The sequence below is a fragment of the Salmo trutta genome, chromosome 31 (assembly GCF_901001165.1).
Source record: "Salmo trutta chromosome 31, fSalTru1.1, whole genome shotgun sequence".
NCBI lineage: Eukaryota > Metazoa > Chordata > Actinopteri > Salmoniformes > Salmonidae > Salmo > Salmo trutta.
Window position 1 is genome coordinate 1,820,772 of NC_042987.1, and position 26,840 is coordinate 1,847,611.

The following is a 26,840-nucleotide window of genomic DNA, read 5'->3' on the forward strand; positions in this document are numbered from 1 at the left end:
GTGTGTGTGTGTGTGTGTGTGTGTGTGTGTGTGTGTGTGTGTGTGTGTGTGTGTGTGTGTGTGTGTGTGTGTGTGTGTGTGTGTGTGTGTGTGTGTGTGTGTGTGTGTGTGTGTGTGTGTGTGTGCGTGCGCGTGCGCTTACATCTCTTTCCTGCTACACTCCTCAGTCCTCCTGGCACCGTCCTCCAATCCATTTTCAGCGTTTTTATCATCAGAGCTAATTTCTGTCTGTAATCTGATTAGGGGCTCTTAGCAGCTTTAGCACGCTGCCTCCTGCCTCTCATCTCTCTCTCTCTCTCCCCCTCTCTCTTCCCCTCTCTCTCTCTCTCTCTCTTGCTTACACCTGTCTCTCTCTCTCCCCCTCTCTCTTCCACTCTCTCTCTCTCTCTCTCTCTTTTGCTTACACCTGTCTCTCTCTCTCCCCCTCTCTCTTCCCCTCTCTCTCTCTCTCTCTTTGTCTGTCCCTCTATTGGCGCTGATCTCCCTGGCTGAGCTCACACACGCACGCACGCACGCACACACACACACACATACAGTGTCTGTCTGTCTTTTAGGCTGCTGGTCTGAACTGGCGATACACTCAGTGTGGTCAGGCCTTAATGCTACTTGCCTCGCTGTGTGTGTGTTTATCTGTGTAGTACCTCACTGCCACAGTGTGTCAGTTTGTCTGCATCACTGTTGCTGTGACTGTCTGTAAGCACCACTAGCTGTGGGACAACCTGGGACAACAGGGAGCCTGTCAGCAGCGTATGTTCTGTCTGTCTTCAGCCTCCCTACAAACATGTTCCGGAACCCACGGATCACTAATTATCTGAGGCATGTCAAATACAGTGTCGGTGGGCAAGGTAAGGGCAAGGAGGAGGAGGGGACTCTGAAGTGTGTGTGTGTGGTAGGCTTTGACTTAGTAGTTAGCACTTATTGACCATTCATAGTAAGGAACTGTCCTTGTGTTGTGCAGTGAGTGAGAGATTCCAAGGACATGAGTTACTTTGATTTGGTGCATGCTCTCTTAGGGACTCAACTGGCTTTGACTGTGTGTGTGTGCGTGCATGCGTGTGTGCGTGTATGGGTATGTGCGTGCGTGTATAGGTATGTGCGTGCGTGTGTGCAAGGGCTGCTACAGCTGCAGTAGCACCATTGAATAATGAATGAAGTATCTATTTGTCCATGTGGACTGAAGAAGTGTACCTGATGCTGTTTCTTTATTACTTTCTTCTCATCTGATACAAACTTCCCTAGTAGTCAACAGGTGCTTTATCCTTGGTACTTTATTACTGTATTGCTGCAAATCATTATACCCCTCTCATCCATGCTCTTCAGGGCTTGTATGTATCAAGCGTCTTAGGAGTGCTGATCCATTGAGATTTCCGCTAGGATCTGTTAGGTCTTTTATATTATAATGAATGGAGAGGGGGGACCTGATCCTAGATCAACACTCCTACTCTCTCATTGTCCGATCAGACTATGAAGGCTGATAGAGAGGGTGGTTTCCATGACTTTAACTGAGGATGGACACATGGTAAGTCTATTCGCTCCTGTGATTCCTGCCTGCCTTGAGACGAGGTGCAGTTTGTTTAACAGGGTCTATTTTTCACCTTGTGCTTCCCTCTGTGTATTTATAGAAAATCCCTTTCTTCACTGAGCTCACTTTTGACAGACAGTCTCCTAAGCTCGTCTTTGGCATGTCCTTTTCGCACGGCTGCCCACGAACCAACTGGACATTGTCATGGGTGGACGACTGACCTGTCTCTGATTTAGATGACCTGATTGACACATTTGCTCTCAGGCCACCACCCATGACAACACCTGCACCCACCCACACATACTCAGGGCCGACTCTAGCCTTTTGGAGGCCTGTCATGCAAAATAGTATCCCCCTGTATCCCCCCCGCGTCACAATGGGATTCGATAAGCTATTAGCGTCCGTTGCTATATCAATGGTGCGATGACCTAATGCGTACATTTTTGGAGATCATTACAGTCTAAGTTACATGATTTTCATCCCCCACTGTGTAAACAAAGCTGATTTTCCACGACAATTTCATTGTTTAAACAAGTTTTGTTTAGCTAATTAGATGAAAACATTAATTCAAACTACCCCCCCCCTCCACCTCACAGCAAAACATTTTAGATGACAGTGGAGGTTGATAAAAAATGATTCTTCACTTCATGGACCTTGGTTGGAGGGCAAGGTAGCAGCAGTATTATTAGATCTTTTATTGAAAAAGCTGTTGTTGCGCTCTCATTTTCCAATGGTTATTGATTGATATTGAAGAAGTGAATGCCTTATTTAGGCTGGAGTCTAGAGTTAGTCACTGTAGCTGGTGCTGGTTATCTACAGTGTGTAATTCCATCATGTTTCCATTTAGGTTATGATGATGACGTAATATGCTTTTTCGTCAGATTGCAATGGAAGATTGAGTCATTGTAAAATGTGGTGGATTCCTGTTTTTGGTCCACTCTGACACATTCTTGATATGTCTTTGTTATATTTATGTAATCAGTCCTATTTATCAGTTAAGTCATTTGGCGCGTTTCACCACACTGTTTCACCATACTGTGTGACAGGAAAAATCAAACCAATTAACATACACAGAAGTAGGACATATTTTTCTAACATATTTTCTCTGTCTGTTTCTCTAGGCTTTGGAACTGAGGCTCATGTCAAACTCTGCACTTCAACCCCATTGCCAACAGAAACTCTAAGGTGGAGGAAACCATTTTGTATGCACTTTTCATTTGTCATATTCTAACATATACAGTAGACCCATTTCACAGTAGTGTTGTGGCACGCACAATAGAAAGAGAGAGTTTTTATCAAAGAAAGTGATTGAGCCAACATTAAACTTCAGATGAAAGTTAACAAATGTAAGGTAATTTGATCAGGTCGTTATTGCAAACATTACACATTGTAATCCTGAAGAACATGCTATTGGCCCCATGTTGTTATATCTGCTACATCATCAAGATAGGGATAGACAAGGATAAGGGTAGGTTCTTCAGACTGGTTTAAGACTAATTCAGACTGGTTAAAGACTAGGCTCCTGATGAGATACCCAGGCAGGCAGAGTACCTCCTCTATGAAACCAGAACAGTCCACAGTCTGGATACAACCCCCACTGGCACCACAAAAACACCGTTACCAACAACAGCACAAGGGCAACAAAATACTCCAGCTTTTAATGCTTACTGGGCAAATTTAGCCCAGTAAGCATTAAAAGCTGGACATGCTTGGAGCAGCTTATCCTAAGATACTTTGTTCAAATGGCAGAACAGAAGAACTGTAATACCTCCATTCAGTAGTCCCTCCCTCCTATCTTGATGGAATTAGTGTACTTCTGTAACTGACAGCTCATTTGCTGTACCCATTCAAAGCTAGTCTATGTCAATATTCTCCACCCTTTTCCAAAATTATGCACTTGCACACTTCCTGAAATGGATTTAACAATGTTAAACATTCCTTCCTACCAGTGCTTACACTAATCTAATGTTATTACATATATCATACTAAAGCAGTTGAACGTGGCATATCATACTAAAGCAGTCGAACGTAATATATCATACTAAACGGGTCAAAGCAAACTGTTGCGATCAAGACGTAGGATACTATACGTCCTATAATTCCTATTATATTGTATGACCGCTATTACATTGGTAGACAAATGTAATGTAACCTAAAGTAAAGTAACATAATAAATGGAGTGGCACGGATGTTAGTAAAATATAATACGTTTTGCTCTGAGGCCAAGTTGGGGTGGAGAATCAGAGATACATTAAGTAGAGATACTATAATTCATTTAATTTGTGAATTATAGGATTTCTATGGTCATGTGGTCATTCAGTAATGTTTCATAGAGTTGTTCTGTTTCACATCGGACCATTATGAGATCTTTTGATTGACAAGTAAGTGGGTCAGAATGTTTCATTGAATGTTTCATTGTGACGGCAGAGATGTTTAGAAGATACTTGCCTGGCTATGTGTCCTTTTGATTGCTCTGGATAAAACCACTAGGACATGATCCTGATCGTTTCCTGGAGGTGTGCCATGTTAGGGTTAGGGGTTAACCTAGTTCTTAGCTAGATCCCTCTTCCCTCACGGAAGTCGAAGCACAGTACAAAATTACCCGAACTGACCCTGGGGACTGACAGTATGTTTATCCACTTAAAGGCAGTCAATACAGTAATAGTAGTAGACATGATGGTGTGTTCGCAATCTTAAAATGGTTTATCAAAGTCAGCAACTTAGTGGCATTTTGGTTAGAGTGTCAGCTCTGAGATTGGAAGATTGGAGGTTCGATCCCAGCTCGGGTTATACCAAAGACTCTAAAAATGGAACCCTATGCTTGGCACTCAGCGTTAAGGAGTTGGATTAGGCACCTGCGAGAGACTAGTGTGCTGTCCAGGGGGTGTACTTGTACATCAAGCTGCCTCACGCTACAGAAACATGAGATAGTATCATTTTTTTTGTCATTTGACCAAAAAAAATTACAAATGTATGAAATGTATGCATTCACTACTGTAAGTCGCTCTGGATAAGAGCGTCTGCTAAATGACTAAAATGTAAATGTAATATGTCCAATATGTGAGATATATCCAGTACGAATTTGTGTGGGCACCTCACTGAAGACTGGTACACAACTTATATACAGTACGTCTTCAGTAGCAATAGTCTCATGATAAGATGCTAAATTCTTTGGAACTCTTTTACTTTCAGCTTTCAGAACGACTTTTCCTTCAGGGACAAGACCGAGCTGGTCAACAGTGCCACTGATATCGATGCCAATCTTCTGTCAGTCCTACCCAAGGGTGAGCTTCTTCCCAAACACAGACAGCATCCCAAATGGCACCCTATTCTATATACAGTGCACTACTTTTCACATAGTAAACTATGTGTAGGGGATTTTGGGACGCACACATAGTTATTGCGATAGGAATAATGAACTAACTAACAGATTACTGTCGTGCCATGTTTTGTAATATTTTATATATATTTTTTCCCAGTTTCAGAATTAAAGAAACATTTTGAAACCATTGTCTCGAGTGATTTAGAAATGAACAGGTATGTTTGCATATGTCAAAATCGTAATCCTTGACAACCCTCCATCTGTCCCTCCTTTTCATACATCCTTCAGTTCTCATCAACTCTCGTAGTTACCTCAGACAGTTTCATGTTGTTACTGTGTAGGGCTGCAAAATTCTGGAAATTTCCCCAACATTCCCAGGTTTTCTTTATGTCTTGCTTACTCCATTCTAATTCTGGGAATGTTCCAACTGAGATTTTTGGAAAAGCTGGAATTTTGCAAACCTCTCCTGTATAAACAAGTAAAACTAAATGCATGCTCTTCAACCGATCGCTGCCTGCACCTGCCCGCCCGTCCAGCATAACTTCTCTGGACGGTTCTAACTTCGAATTTGTGGACAACTACAAATATCTAGGTGTCTGGTTAGACTGTAAACTCTCCTTCCAGACTCACATCAATCATCTCCAATCCAAAGTGAAATCTAGAATTGGCTTCCTATTTCGCAACAAAGCATCCTTCACTCATGCTGCCAAACATACCCTCGTAAAACTGACCATCCTACCAATCCTCGACTTCGGCGATGTCATTTACAAAATAGCCTCCAATACCCTACTCAACAAGCTGGATGCAGTCTATCACAGTGCCATCCGTTTTGTCACCAAAGCCCCATACACTACCCACCACTGCGACCTGTATGCTCTCGTTGGCTGGCCTTCGCTTCATAATCGTCGCCAAACACATTGGCTCCAGGTCATCTACAAGACCCTGCTAGGTAAAGTCCCCCCTTATCTCCGCTCACTGGTCACCATAGCAGCACCCACCTGTAGCACGCGCTCCAGCAGGTATATCTCTCTGGTCACCCCTAAAGCCAACTCCTCCTTTGGTCGTCTTTCCTTCCAGTTCTCTGCTGCCAATGACTGGAACGAACTACAAAAATCTCTAAAACTGGAAACACTTATCTCCCTCACTAGCTTTAAGCACCAGCTGTCAGAGCAGCTCACAGATCACTGCACCTGTACATAGCCCATCTATAATTTAGCCCAAACTACTACCTCTTCCCCTACTGTATTTATTTATTTTATTTATTTTGCTCCTTTGCACCATATTATTTATATTTTAACTTTGAACTTTCTTCAAACTACAAATCTACCATTCCAGTGTTTTTCTTGCTATACTTTATTTACTTTGCCACCATGGCATTTTTTGCCTTTACCTCCCTTATCTCACATAATTTGCTCACATTGTATATAGTCTTATTTTTTTCTACTGCATCATTGATTGTATGTTGTTTTACTCCATGTGTAACTCTGTGTTGTTGTATGTTGTCGAACTGCTTTGCTTTATCTTGGCCAGGTCGCAATTGTAAATGAGAACTTGTTCTCAACTTGCCTACCTGGTTAAATAAAGGTGAAATAAAATAAATAAATAAAAAATAAACAGGAGTCATTGTTGAGGACCTCTTTACTGAGGAATGTGCTTGTTTTTCATGATTATGTTATATTTTGTTGGTGTATTTCCTATGCTCCTATGCTGCCTTGATTGTGTAATTGTTGTGTACTTGTTGAGATGCAGGGCGCCCTTGCAAAAGAGACTTGAAAAGAAATATTTGAAAAATTGCAATATATGATATTATAATATATCTATATCCCTCTGTCTGTCTCTGCCTGGTATGAAGCAGGAAGGAAAGGATAGCCAGGCGCCTGGAGGGTATCGAGAGTGAGGTTCCTCTTGCCCTGATACCTAGCTGTGCCGGCCTGGTGGCCAACCGCATGCTGGAGGAGGACCCGCCACGATACACCCGGGCTTCAGACCCCTGTGAGCCAGTCATGGGTACTTATACTGACCACACAAGGCAATGCAAGCCCTGTATGAAACATATACTGTAGACTTGGCCTACTATACTTAGATTTTTAAGCTCCTCGTAAAGAAAAAGTGAAGCCTCATAATGTATGCTAGTGAGGGGGAATGCATATGACATCTAGACCCTTATTCAGAGCATGGGTTGTTAGGTTCTGATTAATTTGGGATGGAGAAAGATTATATTTGGGAGAGAGGCATGGTAGGTCTGCCTGTATGTTTAACTGTGCGTCTGGGTTTCTCCTGGTTCCACAGTGAGACCATGCCATGTTTGAGACATTGTTGTGTTCATATGATTTAGGGTACGTCCCAAATGGCACCCTGTTCCCTATATAGTAGTGCCCATGCGGTGGGCACTAGTGGTGAACTATAAAGGGAACAGAGTGCCATTTGGGACACACACTTACTGTGTGCTTGTCTCCCTCCTCGTTCCACAGTGAGACGTTACAGCAGAGAGCAGGTGGAGGTCCCACAGATGCCGGTGTCCTCCCCAGACAGACAGTCTAGGACCCGGGGCAGACCGGGGGACCGTCCTGGACCGGCCGCCCACCCCCATGCGGAGCCTGTCCTATCCCCTTCCGGTGGCCCAGTGGACGCTGCCAGCCTCAGTTCCAAGGCCGAGCGGATCGCCCGCTACAAAGCAGAGCGCCGGCGCCAGCTCTCTGAGCGTTACGGCATCCTCTTGGACCAGGAGATAGACATGGACTACAGTCCTCGCTACTCGTGCTCACGTAGAGAGTCTGACGCCTCGGATAGAGGGGCCCCAGCAGTCACAGAGCGTAGGAGAGACAGAGATAGAGAAAGACAGGAGGTGGAGGAAGGAGGAGGAGGAGGGCGGGAGAGTTCCCGCAGAACTCCCTACAGCTCTGGAGTGGGCAGGATCTACATGCAGCCTCACCCTGCTGAGCCTACTCCTGGCCACGCTCCTGCCCCAGGTCACGGTCCAGCCCATGCAGGCCCTACCCATACTCAAGCCCCTCCGCCCACCCAGGAGAGGGCCGGCACATTCTCAGAGCGGGAGAGGATGATGAACCTGGAGAACTACCGGCGGGCCCAGGAGAGGACGATGCCAGGGGGGGGCCACAGAGGAGCCAGTAATAGGCCCCATGATCATGCCCAGGCCCCCTCCATTCAGCAGCTCAGCCCTCCTCTATCCAGGGCCTCCTCCAGAGAATCCTGCAGCGTGGCGGCCATCCCCAGCTCCCCTCGTACGGCCCGCCGGGCCTCCCTGCCCTCCACACGCTACGGCATCTCCCCCGGGGACCTGTTCATCAAGCAGCAGGCTCAGGCCATCCTCAGCAGACAGGGGTGAGTTCAGATCAGCTTTGATGTCATACTGCACTCTGTCTCCAATGAGTTTGATCTCTGTGCTCAGGTTGCTTTCAGTATGAAATAGGTGCAGGTGCTGAGTACAAAAACAACAAATGTAAAGATATTGGCACACTGATAAATGCTCCCACTGTCTCCGGGGTGGGCGGAGTGGCTTGGGTAAAAAACAGGTTGCTTTCACCATTGACTGACCACTTTAAGGAGTAGTTGCAGTATGTTGTTGCCCTTGTGCTGTTGTTGGTAACGGTGTTTTTGTGGTGCCAGTGGGGGTTGTATCTGGACTGTGGACTATTCTGGTTTCATAGAGGAGGTACTCTGCCTGCCTGGGTATCTCATCAGGAGCCGCAGAGGGGCTACAGGGTGGGTTTTTGTGGGAGTAAGGGGGCCATCTATGATGGGGGATTTGTTAAGTTGGTTGGGTTTCACAGCTTGCCCTGTGGGGGCCGACCCATAGAGTTAGATAGAGTGCTCATCTTTGCCTCTAAAAACAGGCTTTGTGCCAACTGTACCCTCTATCCAACTCTATGGCCAGAGCAGAGACGGTAGAGAAAGCGAGACATCTCACTGGCTAATCTTCTCTTGGCAGGTCAGGTGAGGTGAGCAGGGAGGTGACAATAATTATACCAGTGCCAGATGTTATTGGGCAGTTTCCCATTGAAAATAAATCCTGTCTGTGTAAGTGGGCCTTAACTCTCTCGCATGAACATGCCAGAGATTATGGAGGAACCGTAAGCTCACGCAGGAAAGCATGCTCACGCGAGAGAGGGAAAGCCCACTTACAAAGACGGGAACCTTGAAAAATGTTTCCAATGGTAAACTGCCTGAGTAAGACATCTTCATGTATCCACCATTGTTGGCCAGACCAGAGAGAGAGAGAGGACAGGGTCTAAATGTCTTCTTATAGCATTGATTAATATTGATATTTCTGACATAGTGCACTGCTTTTGACCAGAGCCCTATGGGCCCTGGTCAAAAGTAGTGCACTATATAGGGAATAGGGTGCAATTTGGGACATAACCTCAGTATTATAGTAGTCCTAATGACCCAGCACCATTCTAAGCTATGTCGTCATCTTCACCACATTGGTCCTGTAGCCAGGCAGTGTTGTCTCAGAGCGACTGGTCTCTCCAGACAGACTCAGAAGATGACGCTGCTGGCACTCAGTCTGTCATCAGTTGGCCCTCCAGGTACTGTGGTAGGAACATACTGTAGGGGCAGACCTGGGTTCAAATACTTTTTGTAAATCTTTCAAATACTTTCCACATTTGCTTTAGCCTGCAGGTCGGCGGGGTTTGTCATTTAGAGACTTTATTATTGGTTCTATTGCAACAGGCAAGTTCACTCAAGCACATATTTGAAATGATGTCTAATAGTATTTGAACCCAGGTCTGCGTACCGTATGGATGTGTGTGTGTCGACCCCAAAACATCTACCTAACACATCCTCCCAACAGATAGACAACCTACTGTAATTTCCGGACTATAAACAATGACGCGGCTAATATATGGATTTTTCCCGCTTTCAAATTTTTTTCTCCAAAAAAACACATTCTGTGACTTGCTCAGTTTTTTGGCAGCATGAAGCTTTCATTAGACCAATGAAGTTGCCGAACGGGTTAAGGTCAAACATCTTTTTGGTTTACTGTTTAGATTAAATCGAGCGCTCTCAAACTTCCCATCATTCTGATTACGGTAGGCATTTTGTCACCCTGATTCCTGGGGGTACAACAAAGTATTTGCAGCCACTCGACATCAGTGTAAATCGTGCATTTAAGGTGGCGCTCCGTGTTCAGCGGGAGGCTTGGATGACAAGTGGGGAGAAATCCTTCACTAAAACGGGCCGCATGCGAAGAGCAACTTATGGTCAAGTCTGCCAGTGGGTCCTGACAGCGTGGAGCATTGTCAAAAAATCCACTATCATCAACGGGTTTCGAAAGGCTGGACTGCTGCATGTTGAAGAGGGCTCAGCGGGGGATTTGCCTCCGGATGAAAGTGACGAGAGCGACAATGAAAACGATCCAATATCGGATGAAGCAATTCTGAGGCTATTCAACTCCGACACCGAAGGAGAGGACTTCAGTGGTTTCAGTGCACAGGAGGAGGAAGATAGTGACCAATGACTTTCTTGGTAGGCTACTGTTTACTGCTAATTTTTTATTTTTTGTTACAAGCCGTGTTTCGTTAAAGCCTATTTATTTTTGTTACAAGCCGTGTTTCGTTAAAGCCTATTTATTTTTGTTACAAGCCGTGTTTCGTTAAAGCCTGTGTAAAGTTCATTTGTTTCAATGTACCTGTAGGCACCTGCGGCTTATAGACATGTGCGGCTTATTTATGTTCAAAATAATACTTTAAAAAAAATTCAGTTGGTGCGTCTTATATTCAGGTGCGCTTAATAGTACGGAAATTACGGTATATAATTTATATGATAATATATCCTGTATTATATATTACTATATAATCATAGTAATTATTCCCCTTTGTCATCTCCAAGTTAACTGGTGTTTTCTAGTTCTCAGTGTGAGGTTTGGATTGCAGTTCTTTAACTCTCCTTCCCAACCCCCTCATTTTTCAAATTAACGTTTGGTCTTCTCATCCATTTTAATTATCCTTAAAACTTCTAAGGATGTTATCTCTCAAATGTCATCAAGCCTCCTCATCAGGGAATCAGATGGAAACCTGGATGCACACAAGTAATAGAAGTGAATGCTTTGGTCACACGTTAGTTATTGGTCAGATATGTAGTATACAGTAGTAGGACAAGCACACACTGTGCTTCCAGTCACAGTGTAGGGTGCTAGATGCAACTGACATTTTGAGGGTGAGAGAGCGAGAAAGGATGGAGGAAGCTTGCCTTAAAGCGCTAGGCATCTTGCTGTGACATGCATTATCTGAATTAGGCCCACAGAATATCTCTCCCTAATTTCTGAATTACACTTGTAACGTCGTCAGTAGGCTACAGTAACCTATGCTTCTGTGGAACAAACGTCATATAAGGATAGGCAACTGAAATGAATAATTAATGTATGCGCGTTATATTAAACATAGAAGAGGGAGTTAAATGTAGGCAAGCAATAAACACTGCAGAACAACTACTAGTCGAATAAGACATGGGAGAGATGATGAATTTTGGCAAAGATATTTATTTATAGACTAATACACTTGAAACAAATAGCCAAACTGAAAACTGCAGACATTACTAGTGCCTCCCCCACGATCAAACCAACATAAAAATTTAAATGAAACGCAGCCTAATGTGATCAGAAATCTCAACTAGCAAGCAAGTCACAGCAATGAAGATTTGAGTGCGTGCGCGTTCACGCAAGGGGGGGGGGGGGATTCTGTCAGGGGGGAGCTTTTCGGCACAACGCCAGCCATCAGCAGAGAATATCCTGTCCACACTTGCAAAGCCATTTGGGATGCTAAACATCCTTTTGGACACTTGCCAGGCTGGGCAGAGATGCAGAGTTTTTAAAAAGTTTCTATAGGTAGGCCTAAAGGTTTTTAAGCAAAATAACCCAATCAAAACAGAAAGCTCCTTGAACGTGTGAACATGCCAGTCCTATTGGGCCAAAGTCAATTATGGCCTATTGTATATAGATAATAGAACAAAAATGAACAAAACGTTTAAGAGATCAGTGTTTTAGTTTATAAATACTTTGCTACAATGACACACTTAATTAGCCACCCACCTCGTTGCTTTCTTTTAGCATGTGCACATAAAAAGTAGGTTACACCATCATGCTTTCGGGATAAGTGTCTTTTCAGATTCCACAATGATTCTTTAGTTGTGGACATTACATCACAACACTCCCTCTCTTGCTCTTGGTCCTCAACTTTGTAAGTCACTTTGATTTAGCCTTGTATGTCACCTTGTGTGTTTTATCCATTTCTTTATGAAAATATTTAGCAAACTCCATGACAGTAGCTAAAGCAAGGGGCTATAGCAGCACACAAGTAGACTACAAATGCATGCTGGGCCGGGCATGCCCTGAGCTCGTGAAGTCAGCACTACTGGAGCGATACTGGAACGAAATTGGGTGGGCGAGAAGGCCAACGCTCCAGCCTTTGGGAATCTTGCTCCAAGCTCCAGTCAAATTGGGCACGCTCTGCTCCTCGCTCCACCCCAGCTCTGCTCCGCTCAAATACTCTGTAGCCCACACACACACCCACTGGCAAATATTTACACCTGGCAGGAAGATGCTGGAATAAGTTTCTGAGTGACAGAGTGAGAGCTTTGCATAAATGTTTTGTTGCGATTTTTGTAGCATCCCCCCAAAAAATGCCTGGAATGTAAAATAAAGTTATTCACCAGTTCCCATGCTTTTAAAATAACGGTTCTCTTCCGGAATAGTATAGATTACTTTTGTTTTCGTTTTGGGTTTTGTCCCTCAAATAATTACATTTTCGGTTCTGTTCCCTGAACCCTCAGGGGAATTCTCGTACTATGTTGTACGTATATATCTATGTACATATATTCAATTCATAATGACAGTGTGACACAGTTCAAGCAGATTCTACCTGTGTCCGAAATGGCACCCTATTCCCTATATAGTGTACTACTTTTGACCAGGACCAAAGGGCTCTGGTCAAAAGTAACGCACTATATTGGGAATAGGGTGCTATTTGGGACACATTCTATGTGTGCCCTGAGTTTGATAGGCAGAGGAGTTGGGCTGTGTGTGAGTGAGTACTGAGTACTGTAGGTGTTGGGCTTTATGTGAGTGAGTACTGAGTACTGTAGGTGTTGGGCTGTATGTGAGTGAGTACTGAGCACTGTAGGTGTTGGGCTGTGTGTGAGTGAGTACTGAGCACTGTAGGTGTTGGGCTGTGTGTGAGTGAGTACTGAGTACTGTAGGTGTTGGGCTGTGTGTGAGTGAGTACTGAGTACTGTAGGTGTTGGGCTGTGTGGGAGTGAGTACTGAGTACTGTAGGTGTTGGGCTGTGTGTGAGTGAGTACTGAGTACTGTAGGTGTTGGGCTGTGTGTGAGTGAGTCCTGAGTACTGTAGGTATTGGGCTGTGTGTGAGTGAGTACTGAGTACTGTAGGTGTTGGGCTGTGTGTGAGTGAGTACTGAGTACTGTAGGTGTTGGGCTGTGTGTGAGTGAGTACTGAGTACTGTAGGTGTTGGGCTGTGTGTGAGTGAGTACTGAGTACTGTAGGTGTTGGGCTGTGTGTGAGTGAGTACTGAGTACTGTAGGTGTTGGCGTGTGATGCTCGGTCTAACTCAGCCTTTGTGGCCGTGTCCACTGAGTCAGAAAATGCCAGCTGAGTGAGTATGTCTGCACTCATATAGGTTGCCCACTCACTGAGACACAGTCAGAATTACCGTGAAATTACCTGATTGTGTAAATCTGAAAACAAACCCTTATTATTCACGTTGACAAGAGTCAGCTGGATATTGGGGAATTGTGAGTTGCTGCTAACGGCATTTCAGCTAATCAGATTGCGCATTTCTCCTAACCCGTTTTCTATAATAAATCATGTTTTATTTAGGATTACAATTAGTGTCTTTTTAACTTTCTGTCTAGACATGTAGGCTACACAGTGGATATCACTAGAGTGACTAGAGTGTTGTGTAGGCTTGGCCGGTCTTAAGACCTTGTGGTGAGGAAAGTGTTAGCTAGGCTAGTGGGGTATATTTTTGGAGCGGAGTTTGGCCCAGATACTCTGCATGACTGGCCAGCTGAAGGCAGGGCTGTAGTGTGAGAGGTGCTGGGCCCGTGGCCAGGCCAGCCTTACTTTGAGGAGTATGGACAGGTGAGTGTGGGTCTACCGAGCACAGCCCACTGAGGCCCTGCACCAAGCCAGTAGAAACCTGTCTGGGTTGTGTTCCAAGTGGTGTCCTATTCCCTAGATACTGTAATGCACACATTTTGACCGGAGCCCTATATGAGCCCTGGTCAAAAGTAGTGGACAATATAGGGAATAGGGTGGCATTTTGGACACACACCTGGGGTAGATTGTAAAGCTTGGCTGTTCCCTTGTATTTATTAGCACACAATGCTATCTGGTTCATTTCATAGCCTCTCTGTTTGACAGACACAGCAGTTAATTTACGAAGAGGTTCTAGCTATGTTTAGCTTTCCAACAGGTATATAAGTGGCAATCACTCCAACCAACATAGGATCTGCAGTGCAGCCTGTGTGGCCTAGCCTGATCCCAGATCTGTTTGTGCTTTTGCCAACTCCATTGCTGTCATTGTCGTAGCCCAACATGAGTGACAAGGACTTGGCATGGTAGCACAAACAGATTGGCACTCAGGCTACGTGTGACCTTGTCTGCCTAGTAACAATAAGTGTTAGATCACAATGGAGATGTGCTGTTGTCTCTATGGAGCGTGTATACTATTTAAACTCCTTCCATGCCATGTCAAATGAAGCGTCAGCCCGTCAATTAGGGGTGGCTTAGTGGTGTACAAGGAGATTAGCGTGGGCTGTGTCATAAATGGCACCCTATTGCCTATTTGGTGCATTACTTTTGACCAGAGCCCTGCCACTTGGGACGCAACCTAACGTGACCTTTTGCTGCTAAGAGCAAGGGGTCATAGATAAAAATAGTTTAGGCTCGCTCACATTTTGGCATAGAGAAATTTGAGTCAGCTAGAGATGATATAGCAAGGATTAGTCTTGAACCACAACATGGAACATACATTTACATATGAGCAGACACTTTTGTCCAGAGTGACTTACAGAAGCAATTAGGGTTAAGTGCCTTGCCCAAGGGCACATCAACAGATTTTTCACATATTCAGCTCAGGGATTTGAACCAGCGACCTTAGCCGCTAGGCTACCTACCACTCAAGAATGATGTCGCTACTTGAACTTAACCATTCTGTCAGTCAGATGTTTCTTCATACATACATTTTTTATAGAAATAAATGTGACTGCATGTGCTGCAGTTTTTATATATCCCTGTTTGTTGTCCCTATATTAATGGCATTCTTTAATTAATAATCACTTGACTTGACATTTATAGTCGACTTGGTGTGCATTTCAATTTGCATCCCAAATAGCACCCTATTCCCGAAATAGTGCACTACTTTTGACCAGGGCACTATATTTTGGACACAGTTTTAATGACACATATTTCAAATCACTACGTCATCAATTTGACAAGGGCACTGTGGTAGTTTATTTGGGTGTCTCATTGATTGTCTTCAATTTGAAAATGAGTGCTATGGTTCGTTAATCGGTTCTTCCCCCTTTAAGAATCAGAGTAAGAGAGAGATTATCGAAAGATGAGAGCGGCGTCCAAAGGGCCCCTGCAGAGCGGGGTCCAGCTCCAGAGCCCCCAGTGAAGAGACACCGTGATCGTGCTCACACCACCACAGCTCACTACATGCCCCAACGTGGCCACAGCTCTGACCCTGCCACCTACAAAAGGACTGGCCCCTCCTCTCAGCCCTCCCAACCTGCCTTCGCCCACGTCCCATACCCCCACGCCCCAGCACCACGCACCCACACATCAGGCCCTGCCATGGGCCACCAGGGTGACCATCAGGGGAGTCACCAGGGGACCCACATGGACCCTCAGCCTTACCTAGCCATGCCGGCCCCTGTGGCCACCAAGCTCCCTGGAGCCCCTGTGGTGGAGGTGGATACTCCAAGGAGGAGGGTAAGCACTGACCACATCTACACGACCCAGAGGGAGACCCACAGGGAGGGCAGGCAGGCACTGAGAGAGGAGGTCCATACCGAAGGGCTGCTGAAGAGCCGGAAGGCCGTGCTGCCCTCAGAGATCCGCCGCAGGGAGAAGAGTGTGGACGACCCCCAGAGAGGGGAGCCCCACCTGGGGCCAGTCAGCCGCCAGGACGACTCCACCACCTCAACCGCCATGGAGTATGAGAGCTACAGGTCCAGGGGGAGGAGAACGAGTCGGGCGGACTCGGAGGAGTGGGAGACTAGGCCCAGGGAGCAGCAGCAGCACTGGTCCAGCCACAGCCAGGACACAAAGGAGACAGGTCCATCCAGTTGCATGGAGACCTCTCACTCCAAGCCCAGCCAGCAGCAACAGGCTCCTGAGCCTCTCCACCAGCACCAGCAACTCCAGCAGCATCCGCAGCCCCAGAGTCAGCAGGGAATCCAGGGTCAACACGGCCTGCAGGACCAGCAGCAGGGTGACTCGGCCGTCTACCTCCAGAGGGGTGCCTACCTCCCTCAGGCCAGACACAGGAGCATGGAGCCAGCCGGGCAGGCTGGGCCCCCCAAGCTCAAGGTCCGCACGCGCTCCATGTCCGACATCGGCGTAAGTCAGCGCTCAGCTGCCTATAGGAGCGTGGAGAGGGCAGCCGCCAGCAGAGAGGCTACCATGGCAGCCCACCTGGCCAGGGAGGGAGGGGTGGCAGTAGGGGTACTGCCCAATGGGGAGGTGGGGACCTTGGATACCAGGGTCTCTGTGGCCCAGCTCCGACACTCATATCTGGAGAACGCCAACAGGAAGCCGGAGCTGTAGGTGGAACAGCATGTTTACTGACTCTTTAATCAGTTTGCTTTGCCTAACACTAATATAGACTCTCATCCTAATATGAGGCTTGAGATGTTTGTGCTTGTGTGTTTTTTGAGTGCAGTATATTGCATAATCAAACGTGATATCAAGAGATCTTCTAAACCAGTATGGGTTTGTATTATTTGTTTAGCCAGCTGCTTGGACATATTCTGTTATTGTCAGCCTGTTAGGCAAAGTTGAGGGGTTTGTTGCTGCATGTTGTGCTGTGTGTGGGTTCAGACACAATTGGGTTGGTGACAAAACCCTCATTTTGGGGACAGTTAATTTTTGCGGTGTGATCGTCTTGTGCGTGACTTCACCACCTCTAACCTGGATGTCTGGATTGCTGTGGAAGAAAACTGACCTTGCCATTCGTTCTCTCACTATTATCCTCCTTTTCTGTTGCCTTCATCACTCTATCCATCCCAACACGTGACCCTACAAAGAGAGCCAACTAAAGTAGAGCTTACTGCCATGGAAGAAGATCCGGCTGCTGGGAGCGCTGATCGGGAGCGTGGCACAGCGCGGAGGCCGCGGCGCTACATCACCCCTGGAGACATCCGCAAGTCCTCTGAGAGATTTAGGACGCAGCCCATAACCACTGCAGAGCGGCTAGAGTCTGATAGGTGAGAGGTTTAGGACTCTGCGTATAACCTCTGCAGAGCGGCTGGAGTCTGATAGGTGAGAGGTTTAGGACTCTGCCCATAACCTCTGCAGAGCGGCTGGAGTCTGATAGGTGAGAGGTTTAGGACTCTGCCCATAACCTCTGCAGAGCGGCTGGAGTCTGATAGGTGAGAGGTTTAGGACAGTCCATAACCTCTGCAGAGTCTGATAGGTATTGAAGGCCCTGGGGGACAGGTCTCTCAGAAAAGGTACACAGAATACATTTGCTAAGATCACCAGTGGGTGTACTGTGGACAGTGGCTTTTCTTTTTTCTCCTGGAGTTTGTGGGATACATGGTACAGACCATGGGGATTTTAAGCTCTCAATAAATGTGTCTCTTGTGCCGTATAGCAAAAGACCATTCTTGAGTCTATTTGGATCAATGTCTTGTTTGTTTTGTTGTTTGTTTTCTCCCCCAGGTCTCGTCTGAGTCCAACCGAGCTACAGAACCCAGAAGGCAAGTAACAGTGGAGATTATTTGCTTTATTTAGTTACCAACACCACTCTTAATTGAATAACTATTCATTAGCCAGAATGCTCACCATCTGACAACACAATGGATGGATGTGTCTGAGGGATTTGTTGAGGTTAACAAAGATTAGAAAGGTGTTGAACAAAAAACAAACCTCCTCTAGATTCATTTACTGTGTCAGGCAGGGTGATTTTAGGTAACATGTGTTTGAGGTCAAGGAAATACATTCACACCAGGGTTGGGGTCAATTCGTAATTTCTGAAATGAATTAAATTCAACCCATTAATTGCACTCCTCAGTGGATTTACCTTAGTATTGTGGATGTGTTGTGGACTGACAATTGTTCGCCCTTACCTTTTGCAGCTGACGAAGAGAAGCTTGACGAGAGAGCTAAGATGAGTGTGGCTGCTAAGAGGTCACTATTTAGGGTACAGTATCTGCCTTGTGTGTAGTTGTTTACATTGAGGGCCGGTTTCCCAGACACAGATTTAAGCCTAGTCCTGAACTAAAAAGAGTTCAATTGATATTCTCCATTGAGCATGCTTTCAGTCCAGGACTGAGCTTAATCTGTGTCGGGAAACCGTCGCAAATAGTATATTCCCATGGTTTGATGCATGTTGTTGATGAGCAGAGATTTACTATAAGCATGTTTCTCTTCGTTCTCCTCCACAGGAGCTGGAGAAGACCACAGATAGCGTCCCCAAACCGCGGTCCCGTAACCCTGCCGTGGAGAGGCGCCTGAGACGAGTCCAGGACCGTGCGCACACACAGCCTATCACCAATGAGGAAGTGGACATCGCTCACACGTACGTCCGTCACTCTCTGATCATTACTAAGTGCTGCCTTGCCGTCATTTTGTTTACAATGGAAGGGTAAAAAAATTACAACACTCGGTCAATATAAAGATACTCTTTCCAATCTCTCTTCTTGTGATGTTCTTGTTTGACTCTTTTCCCCTGTCTACTTCTTTTTTTCCCTCTGATTCTCTCGTCTGCTGCTTTGTGACTTCTCTCGCTTTATCTCTTTCTCTCTCTCTCGTTATCTCTCTCTCTTTCTCACTCTCTCTCTATCTCTCTGTGACTCCTTTCCCTATGTGACTGTCCCTGTCTATGTGGGACACTTTTCTGCACATATAAAGTGTCTCTGCTCTGTCCTCACAATCGGTGACGGTCCACACCACAGTAGCGCGTATCCCCAGCCCCACTGTAGTCAGCACCACCACGACCAGTTACAGGTGTGTGTGTGTGTGTGTCTGTGTGAGCTCAAGACATGGGCTTACCATGGGTTTACCTAATTGATATACAATTAAACCTGGCATGCCTCCTCTCTTCTCTTACTCCATGCAAGACTGATGTTTTTCATCTTCCATTTAGCTTTACATTTTCTTGAGTGGCAATGCATGGATATTAAGTTATTATTGATTAATTCATAGTGTTTCAAAAAATTACAGTACATTTCTGAAATCCTAGTTGGATGATTCCGGATGTCCTTCTTATTCCCTGTGTTTCAAGGAATCTTCCAACTGGGATTTCTGGAAAACATGGGAATTTGGGGAAAGTTACCGTCATTTTGCAACTTCATTAATTCATCTGATAGTTAACCCACTGTTCATAGGCAGTCATTGAAAATAAAAATTTGTTCTTAACTGACTTGCCTAGTTAAATAAAGGTAAAATAAAGAAAATCTGTAGTTGTTGTTGTCTAGAGCTACAGGTGGAATGTACTTGGCAGGCAGACATCTGCTCTACAGTGCCCTCTGCTGTTTATAGTGTTCATAGTGCCCACTCACATGCTGCTTGCTTGTTTTCTCGGAATAGCTGTGTGACGTTGAACCTTATAGGCTGAATAAACTTGTTTTAACACAATAGATTCTTTAGTACATTTCAACTCTGCAAGCATTAGGGGAGAGTGGGGTAAGTTGAGCCCTTTTTTACATTCAGCATCACTACATCCAGGGAAATATAGTATTCTCTCTAACAAAGAACTCTACATATATTTCAGGATGTTGTGTATCCCTGAAAATAATCAGAATTCATGTAAACATAACCATTTTTATTTGAAAAGAAGTGACCCCCTGGTATGGGGTAAGTTGAGCATAGGGACAGGGTATGTTGAGCCACCTTGGGGTAAGTGGGTGATGGTGCTGGTTAGGACAAAGTTTTCATGGAATGGGGGTTTGGTATATTATATATCTTAAATAATATGTATGCTATATTCAGATATAGATTTCTCTGTTCAATATTACTTACCCTTCCATTTATTGACCAGTTGTCTGGGACATGGATGCTGTTTCGAAGTGACAATTTGTAGGCAAGTTCTCTGCATTTGAGGTCCATGCAACTGGTTCACAAAATTCTTGATTAGCAAGCTCAGAATCCGTGTCGTCAGATAAGACCTTGTATGTCTCTGATACTCTATCAAAGCCTCTCATTCGTACAGGTACATGTTTGTTTTCTTTTTTTTGTCATTGTAACTCTTCAGTGTCATTGTCTATTTTTTCATCCAAAACTTCCTTGGCTGCTTTCTCAAGAACCTCAAGGGGAGCTAGACCCCTGCCTGTTTTACATTTGTATACACGGGGCATGATGATGTCTGCTCTGTAACAATACAAACGGCTATCCTGAGTTCATATGCATGACACACGGCAAATTACTATGCATACTGGTCCCGATTCAGACTTAGGAAATGTATTTTATTTTTTTTACACGTTTTGATTTAAGCACTTCTTAGTAGTTGGTATTCAGACTTACCGTATGCATGTGCGTAATGGGTTTTGCAGGAGTGGCTCCCTTGCGCACACTAAATAAATTCAATTAAACTGCTGAAAACCCTCCCACTTGCTAGCCAACAGATTTTCTTGTGGAGTTTTTATTCAATAGGGTTTTCAGTACATTTATGTAAAGCCTTCCCTTTAAATATGGTGTACCTTTAATTTCAAAAAAATTCTCGACAGATTCAGTAGAATATACTGTTCATCGAGGGACATGTTCAGAATTGGGATCAATGAAAGAAAGCCATCGAAATACCTGCATATTCGTCTCCTTTTCAGCACCAATTGGTAGATAAAAAAATATTCTGATCTTGTAGATTATTTAGGGTATAGGAAGTATTTATGAATCATACATAAACAGAGTTGGACAGCCTTTGCACACAAAATATATTAGTCAATAAAAAATACAGTGGTTTAATTTATCCTGAAAGTTGCCATATTAAAATTGTTCAATCCATGACATATTGGAAGGTGAGAAGTGTACAATAGTCCTATAAGGCTACCCTAATCTTCACTAATCACAGAACTGTGATGACAAAAGGTCCAATTGTCGTGAAACGTGCGCCAAGCTCCAGGTTTAAACTGCTAGGTATGGTCTGCGTTCCATAATGATTCAAATAAGCTACGTGTCCCAAATGATTGCACAACTTGTAATACTTTATCCTAATCTGATCCACTATTTGTAGCGACCATCAGGAACAACCACACAGATGTGACAGTGGAAAGAAAGGTAAACTAACGATGTAATGGTATGATGCAAAATGTAGGCTACAAATTGTAGGAAACTAACAGTCATTTCACACAAGTGACTGTTGTTATGTAGGTGGGTATTACTGACGGTGGCTACCAATAGTGGCTAATATTCATATGAGAGAAATGGTTAAAAATAACAGAAAAGTCTGGGCAGACTTGAAAAGAGGCCAAAATACCTGTCATTTTGACATGCTTTTCCGTTTTACTGAAATATGACTGCTTTCACATTTACATCCAGCGATCATAAGCTAAACTAGATCTAAAACAATTGTCATTTCCATTTACAATCCACTTATCCAAACGGATTAGCTCTTATCAATTTATAAATTACAATGCATGGAGATTATTCTATCGGAAAAAAGAAAGTTGACGTTTTTCCACTTGGATCTGGCATGTTGCTCGACTTTATTCAAGGTTTCCTTGCGCATGGTGGAATTATGAGGGAATTAAGTCAAGGTCAAAATATAGCATATCTGTAGACACACCTCCATTTCTGTGATCTCCACCGCAAACAAATACCTGGCTGACAGATGCATTTGCCCATACTTAAGTTCAAGGTCAGAGTACCTGTAGAGAGAAGGATGCATAAAAAGGGAATTAAGTTTAATTGACGCACATGTAACTCGGATCTGAATTCCCCCCATTATGCATAAAACAGACAAAATGTTATCATCATTTGTATGGAGTATGGTGGCCATTGGCTCAGTTTACCCCATGGCCATTGGCTCAATTTACCCTAAGGCAAACATTTTGACTATATTACCCCACACACTTACAAGGATGCACTTTCATGTTAGGTTTAGGACCTCATATTGTAGCTTATAGAGACCCCAAATCTTACAACGATCTACTTTGGTTTCGATACAAGCATCATGAAACCTATAACACAATTAATTCAAATTACATTTTTTTAAATCGAAATAAATACTTTTTCCATGTGGTTTCTTCCTTCACAGACTCCATGAAATGAGGTTGTCACTAATTAACATGGTCACGAAGTCATAAACCCTGCCTGTTTCTACAATCTGTCCTCTTAAAATCACATTTTAAACCTAACCCACACCTTAACCGCACTGATAACATTATGCTTAACGCTAACTTTCAATTACGACCAAAAAGCACATTATTGTTTTCATGACTTTTTACAATAGCCAATTTTGACTTTGTGTTTGGGCTATCTAGCGGAAACAATGAAATGATGACCTCTTCCTAAATATTTGGTCACGTGATTCGTTTTGTGTATGGTTTCCTAGAAAGAAAGGGTGGCTCAACGTACCCCACTCTCCCCTACTGCTTTCAGTGTTGTTTGTACTCTTTAAGGGATAGTTCACCTAAATTACAAAATGACATACTGGGATTCCTTGTAAACAGTCCGCGGACAAGATAAGACAGAAATCCATGCTGTCTTTGGTTTTGGGTATAATTTTGGTTTTGTTTACCTAGCCATGTCATTTTGTAATGCGGGTGAGAACTATCCCTTTAAGTTCCTATGTTGAAATGTGTCACACGTCTTCTAAAGCTATGACTGAGGGAGAAAAGGTCAAAGGTAAAGCCAGTTAAAGCTCAGTGTGTCAGGTTCACGTGTAGGGCGAGCGTGTAGCACGGGGTTTGTTTACCGACTGAGGTTAAACTTAACATGCTGAGAGAACCAACCGTCCATATCCTGTAGTACAGATGGCCGACTGCACGAGCACCATGATTATCTCTACTTATAACTCCTGTTGCCGCCCAATGGCTACATCCTGATTCTCCACCCTTCTCTAAAAGTATGCACTTGCCAATGCTTACTACCCTTATCCACCATCCTGAGTGCTCTACTCTCCTCTGCTTTTAAATCCATGACAGGGAGTGTATAATTGCACTCTTTGAGAGAAGGGTGGAGAATCGGGATGCAGTGTTTCGGTATCATGTTCTGATCAGGAATATCAATTATTTAACGTGATGCTGTTCACAGGATACTTACTGTACATGCTTTATGGAGATGAGTAGTTAGTTTGATCACAAGTATCACCAGGGCTTAAGCATTATTGCGTTCATGTGGTTGAGCTCAATGCAAACTTCAGATTGGTCTGACTATTAACAATGTAGTATTGCTACTTCACAGAATGTGTTTTGATTACCTAATTGATCATCTAGCATGTTGACATGCCCTTGCTAGATATTGTCCGGCAATTGTACAGTATGGTACATTATAATACGGTGTTACATATGGCCCTACAGCTGTTAACCCATAGCAGCACAATCTGCACTCATCCCCTGTGTGTGTGTGTGTGTGTGTGTGTGTGTGTGTGTGTGTGCTTCCTCCTCCCAGCCTGCAGGAGGCATCACAGCACAGCTCTATGGTGCGGAGCATTGGAGAGCAGGATGGGGGGAAAGAAAGGGAGAGGGAGGCCCAGCCTAAAGGAGATGGAGCAGGGCCTGGGCCTGGGCCTGGGCCTGGGCCTGGGGAGATAATGGTTGACCTGGGTCCAGATGAGCCCGACCTTTCAACTCTCAGGTAAAAAGAGAGAATGTGCTCAACTCTTATCCTCTTATGTAAACACATTAAAGGGTGTTTGGAAGCAAAAATAGATCACATTGAAAGAAATGGCAAAAAGCCAGCATTCACTTCATAAGTTGCAATTGAAGCTTGGTTTTAATTGTCTTTGAACTCATGGCAACATGTCTTAAATTTTACAACTTGATTTAAGATGGGTCCTCACCCTGAAAGAAGTCTATGGGCCAGGAAAAACTGTAATCCATGTTTCTTTAAATAGCCACTAAAAACCTCAGCTAACTTTACTTACCGCTAGCTAACATGTAATGGAAGTGATGGGGACATAGACCCTAGTGACAGACCACACACTGACATACAGTATGTTACCTTTCCCCTCACAGCCTTGCAGAGAAGATGGCCCTGTTCAACCAGCTGTCCCAGCAGCCCTCAAAGCCTGCTGCAGAGGGGGCCGGGGCCTCCAGGGGCGACACCCGCCAGCGCAGAGCCAACAGCCGCTTCCAGACCCAGCCTATTACCCAGGGAGAGGTGGATCAGGTATAGAGTCCTGCCCCTCTCTCAACTCAGATAGACAATGGACATGTTTCACTTATCCACCCTTGTCCAGAAGTGTGCACATGGGTTTTAAAGCATAGGATTGATTTAAGCAGTGGCTGGATGGAGGTTCCACCATTGTTAAATCCATGCGCGATAGTGTGCAAGTGCACACCTAGGGATAACGGTGGAGAATCGGGACCAAAACATGATGGGCTTCCTTTCTCTTGCTCTTCAAAACTGTAGCCTCTAAGTGTCAAGCCTTACACCGAGGGCCAGTTTCCCTAACCCAAATTAAGCCTCGTCCTGGACTAAAACACCACCAATGGAGATTCTCCATATTTTTGGAATTCCTGAGAGTAGTATGTCGTTATGCACAAACTAGTTTCTCGTTGCCCTGATACAGCTCCAGGTTGATCATTCTGTGTAAACACTAAAGAACTTACACAACCACGCAATTAGTAAGTGATCCAAGTCTCAAGAAAATATTCCAGAAAAGCAGCCTAATATTGAACTGAAACATTCATGCGAACTAGTATAAAACAACCCTGTAAGTGAAGTAATGCTGTGTCCGTACAGGAGATAGATCCTATGGTTACCTCTCCTCCTCCTCCTCCTCCTCCTCCTCCGTTGACTAAGAGAGAACAAGTAGGAGCCTGCCTAGCAACCTGCCTAAACATTGCTGCTGACTGGTAGTGCCTTGCTCATAGCATTCTAAAAGCTTGCATGCGTTCGTTCGGCGAGCCTTGGTGCCCCGTTAACGGTATGGCTTGGTGTTACGGCTATGTTCATGAAGATGTCGGAATGCTCAGCCCTCATAGAGTCCATGATTTTCATGAAGGCGTTCACTTTGAAAATATGACGTGACCGCATCGCGCGTCATTCATATAGTCACGAAGGACTACGGTATGTCGTCACATTATGCTGCTACGTTGTGCTGGCTTGCAGAAAACTTTGGCGTGGAAGCGCCGTAGTGTTTAGTGAATACAACGATGTTCTGCCACGAGATGCTTTAGTATCGTGTTAGCAAGAGAGTTCTGCTCTTCTAAAATGCTTATCCAATGGCTGAATAAGTATGCATGAACACTTTAGTAATAATACTTCTAGGAATGTATTAGACTCAGATGCATGCAAGGTTGGTTCTTGTGCAAATGCTGTCTTGTCTTGAGTGTACAGTAAAGGTGAATACATACAGATTTGTCTGGAATGTTATAGGTTTAATTAATGTTGATTAAGTCGATAGAGGACATCACATTTCAACCCGTCATCAAAGATGGTAGGGAAGTTGTGTTCATGCATGCTGCTTGGTTCTAAGGTTGCACTGAAGGTGAAGGTCATTTTAAGAATGGTAAAGGGTAAGTGCTCACTTTCAGGTGAACATCACAGAAGAGAATCACTCCTAAAAAGCAGGATGAATTATAATGCATAACATTTTAATACTATGATTATGCACTCCTAAAGAAAATGACCTCTTACAGTGCTTTCCATTGGTCATTTATTATGAATGGGGTAAATGGGATATGGTCAGAGGCAATGACTTGTGAATTGGGATATTATTTGTATGACAGGTATATGTTGTTTTCTGAATTACCTCATGGCCCAGGCCCAGTGATGGAAAAAGTATCCAATTGTCATACTTGAGTAAAAGTAAAGATGCCTTGATAGAAAATGACTCAAGTAAAAGTGAAAGTCAACCAGTAAAATACTACTTGAGTAAAAGTCTAAAAGTATTTGGTTTAAAATATACTTAAGTATCAAAAGTAAAAGTATTCCTTATATTAAGCAAACCAGATACCCCAAACCAGATACCCCCAAAAACTACTTAAGTAGTACTTTAAAGTATTTTTACTTAAGTACTTTACACCACTGCCCATGCCTTGTCTAAGGCATGTTTTGTTTAGATTTGGCAAAAGTGTTTTTGTATGACCAAATGTGAAGAGCTGCTCTGCTTGATCGGTTTCATCTCTTACTGTATCTGTTCTGACTGCATGTTGTCCTTTCCCCATCCCTTTATCCCTCCATCCCTTTATCCCTCCGTGTCCCCCTCAATTCATCCGTCCATTCATTCATTCATTCATTCATTCATTCATTCATTCATTCATTCATTCATTCATTCATTCATTCATTCATTCGTTCATTCATCCCTCCATCCCTTCTCTCGCTTCCTGCAGCTGCAGAACGGAGGAGGAGGGGTCAAGCTGGAGCCGCTGTCTGCCTCTTTGGTCCGCTCCGTGGCAGCCGTCACCTCCCAGGTCTCGGTCGCCACGGTAACCACGGCGACTTCCAGCGGCAGCAACGTCCACCTTGGAAAATCTACTGCCGTTCCCTACAACCACCCCCCCACCACCACCACCACCACCACCACCACCACCCAGGAGAGGGGAGGGGTGAGGTGTGTGTGTTTCCTCATGTTATGACATTTGAAAATGGTGTCAAATAATTCAGCCTTCACTGGTATTGAAAC

At 44.4% G+C, this 26,840-nt stretch overlaps 1 protein-coding gene across 1 annotated transcript in view; it reads left to right on the forward strand.

Annotated features, from left to right (window-relative positions):
* Positions 1-601: 601 nt before the first annotated feature.
* The window catches only part of svilb (supervillin b), a 50,554-nt gene continuing 24,315 nt past the window's right edge, over positions 602-26,840 (forward strand). The window contains exons 1-17 of the mRNA XM_029724823.1: positions 602-845; positions 2,644-2,707; positions 4,715-4,806; positions 5,002-5,059; positions 6,697-6,851; positions 7,316-8,186; positions 9,302-9,394; positions 15,415-16,653; positions 17,137-17,316; positions 17,774-17,811; positions 18,190-18,254; positions 18,499-18,632; positions 18,965-19,060; positions 23,660-23,845; positions 24,226-24,379; positions 24,956-25,024; positions 26,548-26,768. Of these exons, the coding sequence (XP_029580683.1) occupies positions 782-845; positions 2,644-2,707; positions 4,715-4,806; positions 5,002-5,059; positions 6,697-6,851; positions 7,316-8,186; positions 9,302-9,394; positions 15,415-16,653; positions 17,137-17,316; positions 17,774-17,811; positions 18,190-18,254; positions 18,499-18,632; positions 18,965-19,060; positions 23,660-23,845; positions 24,226-24,379; positions 24,956-25,024; positions 26,548-26,768 (3,779 nt within the window). The 5' untranslated portion in view covers positions 602-781. The remainder of the gene's footprint in view (positions 846-2,643; positions 2,708-4,714; positions 4,807-5,001; positions 5,060-6,696; positions 6,852-7,315; positions 8,187-9,301; positions 9,395-15,414; positions 16,654-17,136; positions 17,317-17,773; positions 17,812-18,189; positions 18,255-18,498; positions 18,633-18,964; positions 19,061-23,659; positions 23,846-24,225; positions 24,380-24,955; positions 25,025-26,547; positions 26,769-26,840) is intronic.